We start from the raw sequence: 16,342 nt of genomic DNA, 5'->3' as shown, positions 1-16,342 counted from the left end.
GGGGCTGGGGTACTAACCCTGGGAGAAGAGGGCACATATCCTCAAAGTGAGGAAAGTGGCCCAAGGGAGGCACCCAGCGGCCCAGGAGGGGGGAGTTTTGGAAACTGAGCTGGCCCAGGGGCCGAGGAGAGTCTCCTGGGATCAGCGTAGTTGGTGGGAGCAGGCAGTACAAAGAAGGCATGTCAGGAAGGGGCGCGTGCCCAGGGCAGGGGCCAGTGTGGCTGGGGAGGGGTGAGGGTTTAAGCCCGGGGCGGACGCAGCAGGGCCGGCCTCCCGTGGTCCAGCAGGCGAATTTGGAAGCCAATGCCAGTCCACCGAGCTGTGCTACCACCGATTGGAGATCACGTCCCCTGGAAAGCCTATAAGAAATCCAGGGAAAGCTGAAATTCCTGGCTGCTGCCTGCTCCCAGCAGGTGCAGCCCTGTCTGGATTTTGCTTTAGTTCCATTTCTAAATCTCATCACTCCTCCCCTTGTCACTGGGCCTAAACTGGCCAGGATTTTGGTTCTGTGTGGTCCCCTGTCAAAAAGCGTTTTATCTCCTGAACATTCCCCTGAGCAAGCAAAAGTGAGGGAGAAGGAGACAGAGAGACAGATACTGAACCAACTGCCAACCTCTCTCTAAGTCACCTCAGCAGGTGAACTCACTGCCCTCCCCGCTACGTGGGACCTGACTCCCAGGGGTGTAAATCTCCCTGGCAACACAGGATATGACTCCTGGGGATGAATCTGGACCCAGCATCGTGGGATTAAGAACATCTTCTTGACCAAAAGGGGATGCGAAATGAAACCAAATAAAGCTTCAGTGGCTGAGAGATTCCAAATGGAGTCGAGAGGTCACTCTGGTGGACATTCTTATGCACTATATAGGTAACACTTTTTAGGTTTTAATGTACTGGAATAGCTCGAAGTAAATACCTGAAACTACCAAACTCCAACCCAGTAGCCTTGACTCTTGAAGACGATTGTATAACAATGTAGCTTACAAGGGGTGACAGTGTGATTGTGAAAGCCTTGGGGATCACTCTCCCTTTATCCAGTGTATGGATGGATGAGTAGAAAAATGGGGACAAACCTAAATGAAAAATAGGGTGGGATAATTTGGCTGTTCTTTTTTTATTTTTATTTTTTATTCTGATTCTGATTCTTTCTGGTGTAAGGAAAATGTTCAAAAATAGATTGGGGTGATGAATGCACAACTATATGATGGTACTGTGAACAGTTGATTGTACACCATGGATGACTGTATGGTATGTGAATACATCTCAATAGAACTGGGAAAAACAAAAAAAAACAAAAAAAAAAACAAAAAACTACCAAGAGCAAGAACCGGCATCCAGGAACAGAGCACTTTGCTCCTCCCTCAGAATGAATGGAGACAAGAAATCTGATGTTTATGCCCAAGAAAAGCAGAATTTCATCCAACACTTCTCCCAGATTGTGAAGATGCTGACCGAGGATGAGATGGGGCATCCAGAGACAGGAGATGCTATTGCCCGGCTCAAGGAGATCCTGGAGTACAATGTCATTGGAGGCAAGTACAACCGGGGTTTGACGGTGCTGGCAGTGTTCCAGGAGCTGGAGGAGCCAAAGAAGCAGGATGCTGATAGCCTCCAGCGGGCCCTGACTGTGGGCTGGTGTGTGGAACTGCTCCAAGCTTTTTTCCTGGTATCAGATGACATTATGGATTCATCCCTCACCCGACGGGGACAGCTCTGTTGGTATCAGAAGCCAGGCATAGGTTTGGATGCCATTAATGATGCCATACTGCTGGAAGCGTGTATCTACCGCCTGCTGAAGCTCTATTGCCGGGAGCAGCCCTATTATCTGAACCTGATCGAGCTGTTCCTGCAGATTTCCTATCAGACTGAGATTGGGCAGACGTTGGACCTCATCACAGCCCCCCAGGGCAATGTGGATCTTGGCAGATTCACTGAAAAGAGGTACAAATCCATTGTCAAGTACAAGACAGCTTTCTACTCCTTCTACCTTCCTGTAGCTGCTGCCATGTATATGGTGGGCATTGATGGGGAGAAGGAGCATGCCAATGCCGAGAAGATCCTGCTGGAGATGGGAGAGTTCTTTCAGATTCAGGACGATTACCTTGACCTTTTTGGGGACCCCAATGTGACAGGCAAGATTGGCACTGACATCCAAGACAACAAGTGCAGTTGGCTGGTGGTTCAGTGTCTGCAACGGGCCTCTCCGGAACAGCGCCAGATCCTGCAGGAGAATTACGGGCAGAAGGAGGCTGAGAAGGTGGCCCGAGTGAAGGCGCTGTACGAGGAGATGGAGCTGCCAGCTGCCTTTACGCAGTACGAGGAAGACAGTTACAGCCGCCTTCTGGGTCTCATCGAGCAGTACTCTGAGCCCCTGCCCCCGGCTATCTTCTTGGGGCTGGCGCACAAGATCTACAAGCGGAAAAAGTGACCCAAGAGACTCGAGGGCTGGAAGGGGAGGCTTTTAATAAATTAGTCTAAACTTCCAAAAAAAAAAAAAAAAAAACTACCAAAAGAGAATGAATAGGAAAACCAGATTCCAGCTTATGAGGCAACAAAGCAAAATGGAACAACCATAACAACAACCATTAAAAAAAAAAATCTATTCTTAATCCCATAAATATTTCCTGGTTGTCCCAAAACTGTATACCCTGGATTTCACAACTGTATTTTGCATTGCTCCCTTGGAAAATAGCAGCTCACCTTTGTTTTTAGTTTGAAGGTTATTTGGGGAAAGGTATTTGAAGGTCTCCAATCCACATCAGGAACAAACCCATCTTGGAAAAGTCCAGTGGTCCCCACTGGTCACAGGGTCATGAGCCCCTGCCAGTTTGAGATTCCTCTCTCTGTCTCCAAATCTCTTGAATTCATTCCCTTGTAGTGTTGCCCGATAAAATACATGAAGCCGAGTTAAATTTGAATTTTGGACAAATCATGGATAACATTTTAGTATAAGTATGTCCCATGTGATATGTGGGACATACTTATACTGAAAATTTTAGCATAATAATTTTGAAATTATTTGTTGTTTCTCAGAAATTCAAATTTAACCGGGTGTTCTATATTCTAGTTTGCAAATCTGGCAACTCTACTTGTTATGCAGAAGGGGCTCCCCCCTAGTGTTGTGTTTTAACTCCCCAGCTGTCCCTGGGAATCTCTTTGACAATGCTGATACTCACCCCCCAAGAAAGGGCCGAGGACAGCCCTCCCCCAGGGCTTGGGGAAGCGGCATTAGTTCCAGACAAGAACAGATTTAATCACCAGCTTTATGGACTTATTTTGTGTCATGCCCTGGGCCAAGCCCCTGTACACAAGGTGATTTTCCCAACTCCCCCACTACAGACAGGGAATCTAAGGTGAAGTTCCCCTATGATAGGAGTTGGCTGCCTTTTTCTGTACAGGACCAGACAGTAAATATTTTAGGCTGTGTGGCTATGCAGTCTCTCACCCAACCCTGCAACTCCACCGGTTACAGCAGGAAAACAGCTATGGACAATAGATAAATAAATGTGAAGCCGTGGGCCATTAAAACTGTATTTTCAAAACAGAAGGAGGCAGGACTGGGTCCCTAGGTCATAATATGAGGACCCCAACTCTAAGGGCCCACAGCCAAGGTGTGTGCTCTGGGGTGCTTGGAGTGATAGCAAACGCATACTGCTGAGCAGAATTCACATGCATTTTTAAGGTAATACATTTATTAGCTCAGACTCAAGAGCCTGTTTGAGGGATCCTGTTTTAAGAAGCAGTGGAGTGGTGAAATCAGCCTGAGTACAAACCCCAATTCTTCCACTTTCTAGCTGTGTGACCCTGGACAAGTCACTTAGCCTCTCTGAGCCTCAGTTTCCTCATCTGTAAAATAGGACTGATGATGATAATAATACCTACTTCAGAGGTTTAGTGTTAGGATTAAATTAGTTTGCAAATGTAAAGAGCTTCAAAGAATATTCAGCACATATGCTATAGCACATATATTATCTCATTTAATTCTTTCAACCTCATCTGAGGGCTGGGCTAGGGGAGAGAGGGAGGGAGGGCTCACAGGTTCCTGCCACCACCTCCCTGCTCCATGTCCTTGCTCTCTCCCAGCTGCTGGCTCCAGCCACTTTCCTCCTCCAGGGCTTTGCTCTTGCGGTTCCTTCTGCCTTGAGGGCTTTTCCCCAGAAACCCACGGGCTTTTTCCCTCACTTCATTCTTGCTTCTTCCCAAGGGTCACCTGCCCTGGCCTCCCAAAGCAAAGCTGCCCCGCCCCCACCCCATCGCAACCTTCTCTGTAGCCCTGTTTCATTTTCTTCTGTGCACAATTATCTTATTTACTGGGTTGTTTACTTGCTTATCCTCTGACTTTGCTACTAGAACTTAAATACTCCAAGTGCAGGAAACTTATCTAAGCAGTTCAAGGCTGTATCACTAGGATCTAGCACCATGCTGGCAAAATACAGACACTCAGCCAATATTTCTATAAAGGATGAATAAATAAATGTGAAGGGAGGGACAAGAAATAGGGAGCTGGCATAGATTCCAGCTGCACCTTCCAGCCCCAGCACACTCTAGCTGGGAAGCACTGGGCAGATGGCTTCCCCTCTCTGAGCCTCAGCTCCGCATCCAGCAAGGGACTGTATACGAGCCCAATGAGAGAACGTGGACTTCTGGCTTCTGGTAACAGCTATAGACACCAGACAAAGGTGCTGGAGGGAGAACAAAGGTAGGAACTGGAGGGAAGTGACACTTGGAATGGGACACAGTTTTAGTTTAGGGGTAGGTGCCACGCAAGGGGGCTGAAGGTGTGATAGAAAACCCACATCTCACTGTGTTCAAGAACCAGAAGATAGAGTCTGGGGTGATCACAGCCCCTGGAGAGTGAACGGAGAATTCCAGAGAGCCACAGAGAGGGAGTATCAAGTTCTGTTTATAAACTTTGTCCAGGTCTCTAACTGACCCCTGAACCAAGCTTGGGGCAGATTCTAAGAAGCCCAGCAAAAGATAAAAGAAACTTCAGCCATGGTGCTGTGCAGAATAGACAGAGTTTAGGTTGAGTCTAGTCAGTTAACTTCATACTTAAAAAACAAAACAATGCTCTTCAGAGGAACACAACAGAGTCTGGAGTCTCTATATATATCATTCTCAATGTTTAGAATACAATCCAAAATTCCTCGCTTACAAAAAAAAAGAAAGAAAAAAAATAAGAAAAGATAAAAAGGAAAATGTGAGCCATACTCAAGAGAAAAAAAAGCAATTAATAGAAAACACCAAGGTGACCTAGAGTTGAAATGACCAGATGAGGATTTTAAGGCAGTCATATGTTTGAGGATTATAAATGCAAGTAATGGATGAACAAATAAGAAATCTCAGCAGAGAAATAAAAATGATAAAAATGACCCAAATGGAATTTCTGAGACTGAAAAAATGCAACATCTGAAATAAAAAAAAAGCACTGGAGGGGTTTAACAAGATTGGAGATAACAGAAGAAAGGGTCAGTGAATAGAAGTTATCCAATCTGAAAAACAGAGAAAAAAGATTTTTAAAAAATGGAATCAGAATCTCTGTAACCTGCTGTACAAAGGTGAAAAACATAAATTTACAGATTCTAGAATCCCAGTGAACCCCAAGAAAACATAAAACAAAGAAAGCAGTATTTAGGCACATTGTAATAAAAAATTTTAAAAAGAAGGGAAAATCTTGAAATTAGCCAGAGAAAAACCACATATTACATACTAATCACTGCTGACTTCTCTTTAGAACCCTTGGAGACCAGAAGACAATGGAAGTGACATCCTTTTGTTTTCAGTCACATTTCATGGATTTTTCTAATGATCTGTCTCCCACAAAAAACTGTGGGATCCTCCAGAAAAAAGCCTCTATGAAACCTTGTTGAATGAAGTACAAGGAAAGTAATAACAAAAATGATCAGGTTTATAAAAATTAACTTCGTTCCTGATCTGTGCTAAGCACTTCACATTCATTCCCTCAATTTATTCTCACAAAAACTCTAACAGGAATGGCCTGTTATTATCCCCGGGCTCAGAGAGGCTCAGAGACATGCTCCAGCTCCCACACTCCCAGAGCTGATGAGTGATGGACCTGGGATTTGAACCCAGGCAATCTTGTGTGAGAATGTGCTAGCTTAGCCTCCTTAAGACTACTCTCTCAGCACTGTGTTTTGCAGTTTTGAGGGGACCAGCTTGGTCAGGGAATTTGTCACACTGACTTAGACATCCTCTCTACCACTCCCAGGAAAACCAGGCATCCCAAATGCATGCATGCAGCAGCCCAGGACTGGTTATTTTGCAAAATCAGCAAGCGAGGAGGCTGGGCAGCCACTGAGTCAGAGACGATGACTGCAAACCTGTAGAGCAGCCGCGGCGGAGGATCCCAAGTGAGAGGAGCTGGGCGGCCGGACTACCTGCCTCTCCCTGTCTGCAACACCTGGGTGGGGTCTGTGGCCAGAGCAGCTGCCTTGCCAGCTGCTTTCCTAGCCAGGGCCGAGTCCAGAGACAAAGGCCCAGGCAACCTGCTGTGTGGAAATGTCAAGGTGCTGAGAGACGCTGCCTTGCCCTTCTCTGGCACCTGTGTGGGCTCCCCACAGTCTTCGGCACTGACGAGCCCAAATTCATATACCTGCAATGCCAAGTCTGACTTCTATGTCCTTGGGCAAATGCCTTAACTTTTCTAAGCCTCAACTTTCACATCTGTAAAATAGAACAATAACAATTCTAGAACCTTCCATTTGGAGCTGTTGTGAGGGTCCAATGCAATATTGTGGATGGAGTACACAGCGAGTGTCTGGCCAGGTTATTCACCAGCTCTGTCTATGTCCTCTTCCTCCACTTCCCCTGGTTAGACAGTACTCTTCAGTGGACCCTAGAAGCCCCTACAGTTAGTTCCCTTAGTTCCCTGCCCAGAACCCCTTTGCTGATGGCCCACCCAGCCCCCCCGCAGCAATGCCTGCTGAGGCTAAAGGCTTCACATGCAACCTTCTTGAGAAAATTACCCTTAGGTGAGACATTGCCTTGCCAGGAGGTGTCTGGGAGACTATGCTGTACCCCCACTCTCACATCCAGTGATTGAAAGTGGGAAAACTGTGATGCCCTTGACATGCCAGAGCCAGAGGACCAGGCGGAGGTGAAATTTCAGCTGAACCACAGCTTTGCTTGGCTTCTTCCTTTCCCTCTCTCTCTTACAGGGTTTCTCCTGGGAGCACCTCCTTTAAACTACATACCCTGTTTCTAGGGAACCTGACCTAAAACAGCTCCTGATATTTCTCTGCCTTGAAAGAGGAAACTTGCCCCCTGGCAAATGGTTAATTTCCAAACTAAAACTGTAATGCACATAATGATAAACAAAACATATTGCATGTTGAATGGGGCCAGAGTTTCCAGAAAGAACTGGGCTCATCAGTGGCCTGTGTTGCTCTGGAAGCTCCCTCCAGGGGCCTGTAAACCGAGCCATACTCCCTGCCTGCCCCGTGGGGACTCTCCTGCCCAGCTCAGGCAGGAAGGGGATTGAGCCCCTGGACTGTTGGACATTGGCTTGTTGGCTCAGAGCCCAGAGGTGCTGCAGCACAGAGTTTTTCTCTTTCATGCTGTATTAGTTAGGTTAGGCTAACCGACTGTAACAAGTAGACCTCAAATGTATAATGGCTCTAACTCAATAGCAGTTTGCTTCTTGCCCATATGACAGCCAAAGTAGGTATTCCTGACTGGCAGGGGGCTTTCCTTGGCACAGTGACTTGGGATCTGGGCTCCATCCCGTGGCTCTGCCAACCACTGAGATGATCCCACCAGCCAGAGAAGAGAGACGTGGAGGAGGTGCCCTCTTAAAAGCCTCTGCCCAATGATGACACCCAACATTCCTGCTCAGGCTTCACTGGCAAGAGCCACGCACCAGTCTGGGTGGCTGCTTCCCAAAAACAAACTCACACCCTGAAAGAGAAAATTAACTTTGGTAGACAGCTAGCCATCTCTGCCACGTGACCTCCCTCCCTCCCTGCCTCCTTGCTTCCCTCTTTCCCTTCCTTCCTTTTTCCTTCTTTCCTCCCTTGCTTCTGTAACTATTTATTGAGCTTCCTCTTAGTGCCAGACCATGTGGTATGTGCCGGGGATGCCGTGGTGTCCCAAACAGACGAGATCCTTGCCCTCACGGCATTCTGGTCTTACTGATCAGCGGTGGCTGTGTGGATTGTGGTGCTGAGTTCTGAGGGAGTATCTAGGCTCAGCAGAAAAAAGCTCCTGCATCCGTTGGTGATGTCCTCCCTGAGCACAGGACAGGGATGGTGGCATGACTTCTTACCCTTTGCATGCTAACCAATAACCCTTCCTTCTCTTGTTATCAGCTCGGAGCAGACTTTGCAGCCCAGTGGACCTGGATTGAAATCCCAGTCCCCTTCCTTCCAATGCGAGCCGAGCGACTTTGATCACATTCCTTGCTGGTCTTGCACTTTGGCATCTAATTGGGGTAAATGTTGGTTGGTTTGATGCAACCTGCCTTGTGTGGCTGTTCATCAATGACATCAGAGAGGGATGCCTGTAACGCCCACAGCACGCTGCCCGGCCTTGGTGAGGATCGTTGAGTCAGAGAGAGAAGGAAGCAGCAACGTGGCCTGTGAAGATGGCGCTCCTGCTCGCTGGGGCTCGGGAAGGGCTGGGAGCCGGAGTGGGCCCCCCGCAGCCAGAGGACGCCTCCCGGGCAGCAGCAGTTTTCTCTCGGGCTGTGTCCCCGTGTGAACGGGCTTAGCTGGGGCTCATCCTCCTCGTAGAGATGCCTCTACCCTGCTGTCCAAATACCCTGTTTTTTGCAAGCACGGGCCCCTCCGAGGAGAGCAGCAATGTGGGCGGGCAGGGAGATGGGCTGCAAAGGGCAGCGGCAGCCTCACTGGGGGGTCATCAGACCAGGAGAGCTCTGGGCCCCCGGCTGCGGCAGCCAGAGGAGGGTTTTGGCTCATGACTGTGGATGCCAGGTCGCAGAACTGGATTGCAGTGGACATGGCCCTTCCCGGGGAGTCCTGGGGTGGCAGAGGGATGGGAGTGCAGGGGCTTCGGGGCAGCTGGCAGCCGCCGAGGACACGCGGGCCATTGAAACGTTGGCCGCACCTGCTCCTCTAAGGCACTGACGGGAGGTAAGCAGAGACCCTTGATCTAAACCAGGGCGGCCGCGCAGGCCCCTTGGAAATGGGACATTGGGAGCCCACCGTCTGAGTTCAAATGTGCTCTCAGAGGGTTACTGCCCCACGGGTTTAGGGAAGTGCCTCTCATCACTCCCTCCGCTGTTTCCAAGCACCATCTTTCCTCTTCATAAAACTGCACACACATATGTATTCTCATCGCTTCTGTACACATGACAACATTGCAAGTCCAATACAAAGGGGTGTGTGGGGAAATGTCACCCCCAGAGCCCCTGGTTTCTCTGTTCTCTTCCACAGAGACAAATAAACATCTGTTACCGAGTCTTGTGTATCTGGTGTGTGGTGTCTAAGTGCGATACAGACATGCCCATTTACACTATTTTTCCCCAACACAAACGGCAGCAGGTTGGACTCAGTATTCTGCATCTTGCTTTCGCCTTGGCGCAGCTCGGCAATGTCTTTGAATGAGTACATGGAGCAAGTCCTCGCTCCTTTCAGAACAGCACAGGAGTGGACGGTGCAGACAACCCAGCACTTACGTGGCCTCATTCAAGCCATCTGATGGACATTTGGGCTGATCCCCAAGGTTTGCTAGCAAAAGTCACTGCTACAACAAATAACTTGTATGCGTCATTGTCACACCTGTGTCCGGGGACGTCTGAAGGGCACTCACTGGGTCGGGGGCAAAAGTTACCTGCTAAACAGAGAGCGATGTGGCCAAATTACCTGCCAAAGACATTGACCTGATTTCTACTCCCACCCTGCGACCACGTGAGTGTCTTTTTAAAGGAGTTTTATTTGGGCCACCAAGAGAGTCACATATCCGGGGGACAGGGTAAAGGGAAGTACTAAAGCATGGCTGGTGCAGACCCCACAGTCCAACCTTCTTCTCAAAGTGACGCCCTGGCTCTGCCGCTGCTGCTGATGTGACTTTGGGCAACTTCCTTAACCTTTCTGGGCCTCAGTTTCCTCACCTGTACAATGGGAAAGTGATGCTACCACCACCACCACCCCCTGAGGGTGGTGGTGAGGATGGAATGAGTTAACCCAGGTAAGGCACAGAGACCTGGGGCCTGGCAGAGGCCGGGCATGGATGCCGGCTGTTTACTATTGTAAGAATTACGTACCGAGAAGGGGTCGGGTACCGTGCCACGGGCATTCCTCATGATCTCTTGTAATTGGAACCAGCTTTCAGCCATGCATGAGTAGCTCATCACTAAACCCCATCTGATAACACAGGAGGACTGTGAGCTGACGGCCGCTGCCTGTCATCCAGTGACGACTGGAATCACCGCATCAAGTGGCAGAACCAGAGAGTGGATTGGACCCGTTTCTTCATCTTTATAATGAGGGAAGAGAGACTCGTCTCTGTACCCTCCTAACTCCAGCTTATTCTTCATGCTTTGCTTAAATATCAGTTCCTCCAGAGACCTCCCCCTCCCACTCTCTCTGGCCTAAGAGCCCCTTTTATACACCCTAACATCCCTTCCCTTCTTCAAAGCTGAATGGAGAGTTACATCATAATGGGGGTTAAAGAAGACAGGCACTCCAAATGTAGCTAATATTTTGTCATTATTATTAATGCTGACTGTACACAGTGGTGTACAAGCGGACGTGCTGCTAAAATTAAATCATTTCTTTCTTATTATGCTCATTTCTTGCATATTACAAATACAAGAAGTTTAGGGAAAAATTTCTTGCACCCTGCAAAGTTGGTGCTAGTGTTAATTACCCTCCATATATTTGTGTCTAGCAAGCCTTGCCAATTTGCATGCTGCTATTTTTAAAACTGGATCTATCTTCAGTCCCAAACACCAAGCCACTTTTTTCTGGTGGGCAAAGGTGTTTAAACAACAAAGACTGAAGCATCTTCTGAAACCCGACCAATTTAATGCACCAAAGTAGGAACCCAAAAGAGCGTCAGGTCCCAGGGATTCCAAGTTCTTGCGTGAATTGTTGTCCATGCCCATAAATTGGGAAACCGCTGACTGATTCCCAAGAACGATTTCCAATGGTTACACCTTGTTCCTGACTGTGTTTGCACATGCAGATGGGATTGACTGAATACTTTACACTCCCATCACTTGTTTTGGCATTCTACAATGCCTCAATTAAAAAAAAAAAAAAGTTAGAGAATCATTTAAATAGCTACAAGTTGCCTTTCCTGATTCTTCTTGGCATTTGTTATATTTACATATTATTCCCATCTGTTTTCCCATGGCAGATTCTGTGTCTGACAGTAGAATCAATTTTAGCTTTTTGCTAGAAAAATTAATTCCCTTCACTTCCCACTATAATTATAAATTTCTGCCTCGTCATCTCAAAGGACTAAATCAGCTTGGGTTGGTCTCTTAGGTTGACCCAGACAGAAGGTGAAGGTAAACAATAAAGGTCTCATGATGCAAGGTAAAATGCTTGAGATGAGAATAACCAAGCAAAAAGTATCAAATCCAAAAGATGAGCCACCACTTCCTGGATTGGGGACTCCACTCAGGATGTGGTCACTGACCACAGCTATGGACAGATTATGGCACAAGCAGGAGAAAAATAACTCACCCATCTGGTAGCTAGCCTCCAGGATACTTTGGGAGCCTGTGACTTCTGAGGCCAGGTCAGAAAAGATGTTGAGACATCTGTCATTCTCTTGGATCCCTCTGTCTGGGAGAAGCCAGCCGCCATGTTGTGAGGATGCTCAAGCATCTCTGTGGAGAGGAACTGAGGCCTCCCACCTGCAGCCAGCACGACCTGGCAGCCATCTTGGAGGGGGTCCCGAGCCCCAGTCAAGCTTTCAGATGCGGCTGCAACCTCATGAGAGACTCTGAGCCAGAATCACCTAGGTAAGCTGTTACCAAATTGCTGAGCCAGGAAAACTACATTTTCTCTTTCTTGAAGCTGCTAAATTTGGGGGCAATTTGTTATGTAGCTATAGGTAACTCATACAGGACCCAAGTAATTAAATTAGTGAGACGTCTTATGAATCATATGTAATCATTACCCATAAATCTTCATGGATATGAGGGAATCAGAAGGAATGGAGAAGGAAGAGTGATATTTAAGAAAATAAACACTTTTGTTCTGTTTCCGTGTTAATAATGCGAGTGATGATTAATCGCCAGTCCTATTTGGTAGTTACTATTTTCTCCTTGATCCCTCCACTTTCTTGCTACTTCTCCCAGCCTGTTCCCAATTCTGGGCTTTGCATATGCTGTTCCTCCACCTGGGAGAGTCTCCCAGCTCTTCCCTCGGCTCCCTCCCCCTCAGATTCCGTTCAGATGGCAATTTCTTCCCTGTCCATCATTGCTAGAGTGGCTGCCCTCCCTTCACCCTGTCACCCTCTCTGCCCCAAGATCCCTTTGTCAGCTGGTGTGCCTGGCTCTGCAGGGACCTGAGCTCCAAGAGAGCAGTCTCTCCTGTTCACCACCGTGAGCCATGCCTTGCACAGAAGATGATAAACAGGTCTTTGCTGACTGCAGCTGGTGCTTTCCTCTGCCAGGCACCAGCTCGAGCGCTTTGCCTGCATTACCTCATCAATTTCTCCTAAGAGCCTGATGGGTCAGTCTCAACTGTCCCATTTTATATGTAAAGAAACTGAGCCTGCTCATCCAGCCAGTAAACATTCCACTCAGGACCTGAACCCCAGCCTGTCTGCCTTGGATTACTGACGTATAACCAGCATGTTAGGTGCAAAAGAAATGGGGTACACTGAAAAGTAAGGGCACTGTGGGGAGGCTGCCTCTTTGGGGTTCATGGGGCAAGGTGTGGGAATGGGGAGTAAGGTAAGCTACCATACTGGAAATTAAGAATTCCCTGGTTGTTTTGTTTATTTTGAGGGAGGGAGGTGGGGGTGTCAAAACATAGATGGTTTACAGTCATGTGTCATTAGAGACAGAGCCGAGCTCTGGCACTTACCATCTATGTGCTTGTCCGAAGGCAGTGTGGCCCAGTGATCAAGCCCCCAGGCCCTAACGTCTCCTCTCAGTAGCTGTGTGACCTTGGGTAAGCGTCTTGACCTCTCTGTGCCTCCACCCAAAGCAGAACAGCAATATTGATTTGTTTTTCTCTGTTCCTTTTTTTTCCCATTGGAAGCTTCTGGATGGAAAGGAGAAACCTAACGATTGTCCCTCTACTCCCAAATTTGCTAGGAAATGTCATCCTTTCTCTTGCACCTGATCTGCTTCCTTTCACCTGCTGCTACTTTTCCATGTCTCCTGGGCTCTCATGAGTTTAAACATTCTCTTAATGAAGGAAGATTGTGTCATCTAGGAGGTGGCCTGAGACAGCATTTAGAGCCAGGCCTGGAAGCTAAAGTCCAAGAATTACAATCTGAGAGAACAGCAACCACAACGACAGCCTCTGAGTAGGTGAGGCGTTAGTTGTTGTGGACTCGCAAAGCCCTTTGATGATGCACCTCCTTCCTGGTCCAAATAGACAGCTTTGCGTTTTCATGGCTGCTGAAACCAGTGTGATTTCCAGAGTACTTTTCACCTCTCGACTTCTCATCCGTAAGATGGAGCTGGTGGAACCCTCTCGCAGGTGGTGGCAGTGGAGAATCCGAGCTACATGGAGCCTTTCTGTAGAGCGGGGTGTGTTATATTGCAGCAACAGACTCACCTGCTGATACCTCTGTAGATTCTCCAGTCTTGAAACTTTATTGTCTTCCTTTTTCTCTAACCCCCAGAGGCCAGCACATGGCTGGATGTGGCCAGCTGGCACTAGCCTGCATTCCCAATGCTTTCTGGAGTGCCTTCCTATGAAGTACATTCCCAGACTTCCTTGCAGCTATATTCCTGATTATAAATTTGGTGCTTGGAGGAGTTTCCCGTGGTGGAGGCAAGGTGGAGACCAGCTTCTGGCAGCTCTGGGCTGTTCCCTGCTGGCAGCCTTGGTCCTTGAGGTGCTGCTGTATATTTGCAAATGGACTCAGTGTTCCAATGTCTGGCAGTCACAGCGACAGCCACCTAATCCCTGGGTTACCACCATGGCTTTATCTCCTGACCAATCATTTCAGCAGCGGTGTCATGATTCTCCCCTTCCCTGACTTCCTGGAAGAGGTGGAGGCTCCCTGGTAAGACCAGTGTACAATGTTCCAGTAACCATTTCATGGCTCAGCCCAGGCCCACTCTGTTGGCCCTGCCACAAATTTCCAAGTTCTTAGTTCTGTGCATTAAAACACTTGCAGCTTAAAAGACCTAAAATGGTTTTTATTTCCTACAGTGCACCCCAACCAACACAGTCAGTGCCTGCACGTTCTCTCACTCACTCAGTCAGTCATCCAGCCACTTCCTGAGCAGCGCTGGGCATGTGTCAAGGCCCTGGAGATACAGCAGTGATCCAGACAGACAAAACTCCCTGCCCTCGTGGAGGTTACACGGCAGTGAGGGCGAATGGCACAACAATAAGGACACAAATGAAACAATGCCAAGATGCCAGGCGTTGAGATGGTTGATTAGGACAATAAGCAAAACTGAAAGTTACAGTCAAGCCTCCCTTCACTTATTGTGATAAAATAAGCAAGTGGCACAAATAGGCACCGGCTCCCTTATGTTCCCCCCAAGCCCACCCACCACCCCCACAACGCCCACACAGAGCAGCACCAGGCGAGGGTCTGGTGTAGCTTGCTCCCAAGGAACCCCGATCTTGGGGAGTCAAGGCGGAGGGCTACGAGTGGAAAGGTACCAAGTCAGGGGGATGCGGGTGCCTTAGACAAGGTCCCCCGAGCAGGCGTTCTCAACGGGGGTGTCTGAAAACTGTCCCAGCTGAAGTCCCCAATATGAAGGCCTCAGAAAAGAGGTCCTGGGGCTAGGACTGCAGATATGTCTCTGAGCATGGCTGGACGGGGGGCAAGGGGAAGGGGCAGGCCTTGAGTGCAAGTCCCTGCAGAGCCTGTGAGGCATGGGCTATGCATGGAGTCTGGCTGGGGGCGGCAATCTACCCCATGAGGTCTGCCGGACAGAGCCTCGGAACCGCCCGTGCTGGGTCACAGAGGACTCCGGCTGCAGCTGGACGCTTCGGATAATCGTATAAATGCAAAGTAATAGATTTCAAAAGATAGTATGGAGGAAGCAAGTAAGACTCAGTGGTAGAAATTTCCAGGGGAATCCTCCTTAGGTCGGGGGGTTAGGGAGGCTTTTTACATGAGGCTTTGATGTGGAGGATGGGGAGGAGCCTGGTACAAGCAGAGGCAGAAGGCCCAACTGTGCAAATACCATGAGGTGGGAAAGAGCCCGGCTTGTTCAAGGAGCTGATTGAAGAGTGGGTGAGGGGGACAAGGTAGGAGAGGTCAGATGGGTGGGCAGGCACAGAGCATGTCAGTCTTGGTGAGGACATGGGGAGGATTTGGGGTTTTATTCCAAATGTCAACACATGCCACTGGAAGGTTTTGAGCCAGGGACACGTGTGACCTTTTTATAAAGAGCACATGTCTACCCTGTGAGAATTAGACAGTTGATCAGTTGGTGGATGGATTGGTCATTCGTTCATTGTTGCAGAGGCCGTGTCGGAGCTGGGAAGTGAGACGGTCTTTAGGGATCAGAGCTGTGAAGGTGAAGGGAAGGAAACAGAGTGGAGCACAGGGACAAGTCCGACCACGAGGCCCCTGCTCTTGGGCCAAGCGGATCTTCCTCCCCCACTTTCTCTGGGATCAGCCATGGACCGACGGGAATCAGCCTGCAAGCCCTGGGCTCTCACCGTCCTTGCTGAGGCCATTGGAAGCCTCACTTCCCGTGAGCCCCTACAGAATGGCAACACAATGAAAAATAAAAATACTGAAGGGGCTCTTCATGATGAAACTGTCTTCAAAAACATTGCCACATTAGAAAATAATACCTAGTCAACTTTTCCATGCTCGTCTCCAGCCCACAACAGTGTCTTGCTGGAAACCAACAAGACGGGACTTTGAAGATGGCTCTGCAGTCTGGGGAGTGATTCAGAGCTGGGTTTGGTGACTCTGTGTGTGAGCATGTTTTCAGACAACCCATGAGAACTTCTGCCTTGTTTTGGGTTCCCTTCAAACACAGCCATAAATCAGTAGTCTAAGATGCCCATTGGGAAGAAGCTCGTTCTAATGGGGACTGGGGCCCTGGTGCTCAACTGCTCTCATCACAAAGCGTAGATCAAGGGCAGCCTAAGGGGTGGGGGGCAGGATCCTTCTGCTTTTCCATTGCTAAATCCATTTTTACAGCTTAGCGTTTGCCACCCAGGCTGGGAAGCAGGGCAGGAGTGGGGTG

The 16,342-nt window shown here is 48.6% G+C and overlaps 1 protein-coding gene across 2 annotated transcripts; it reads left to right on the top strand.

Moving 5' to 3' along the window:
* The first annotated feature begins 1,333 nt into the window (after positions 1–1,333).
* LOC119515654 (farnesyl pyrophosphate synthase) lies at positions 1,334–2,483 on the top strand. 2 transcript variants are annotated; one of them, XM_037811756.1, is made up of 2 exons: positions 1,334–2,014; positions 2,093–2,483. In XM_037811756.1, exons 1-2 carry the CDS (start codon positions 1,367–1,369, stop codon positions 2,426–2,428), a joined length of 984 nt encoding a protein of 327 aa, XP_037667684.1. In that variant the 5' UTR covers positions 1,334–1,366; the 3' UTR covers positions 2,429–2,483. The 2 variants fall into 2 exon arrangements, with proteins under 2 accessions (XP_037667684.1, XP_037667683.1); XM_037811755.1 differs by having other exon boundaries at positions 1,334–2,483.
* Positions 2,484–16,342: the final 13,859 nt, after the last annotated feature.

Source organism: Choloepus didactylus, chromosome 19, assembly GCF_015220235.1.
Source record: "Choloepus didactylus isolate mChoDid1 chromosome 19, mChoDid1.pri, whole genome shotgun sequence".
In the NCBI taxonomy this organism is placed as follows: Eukaryota; Metazoa; Chordata; class Mammalia; order Pilosa; family Megalonychidae; genus Choloepus; species Choloepus didactylus.
This window is presented reverse-complemented; position numbering and strand designations above follow the sequence as displayed.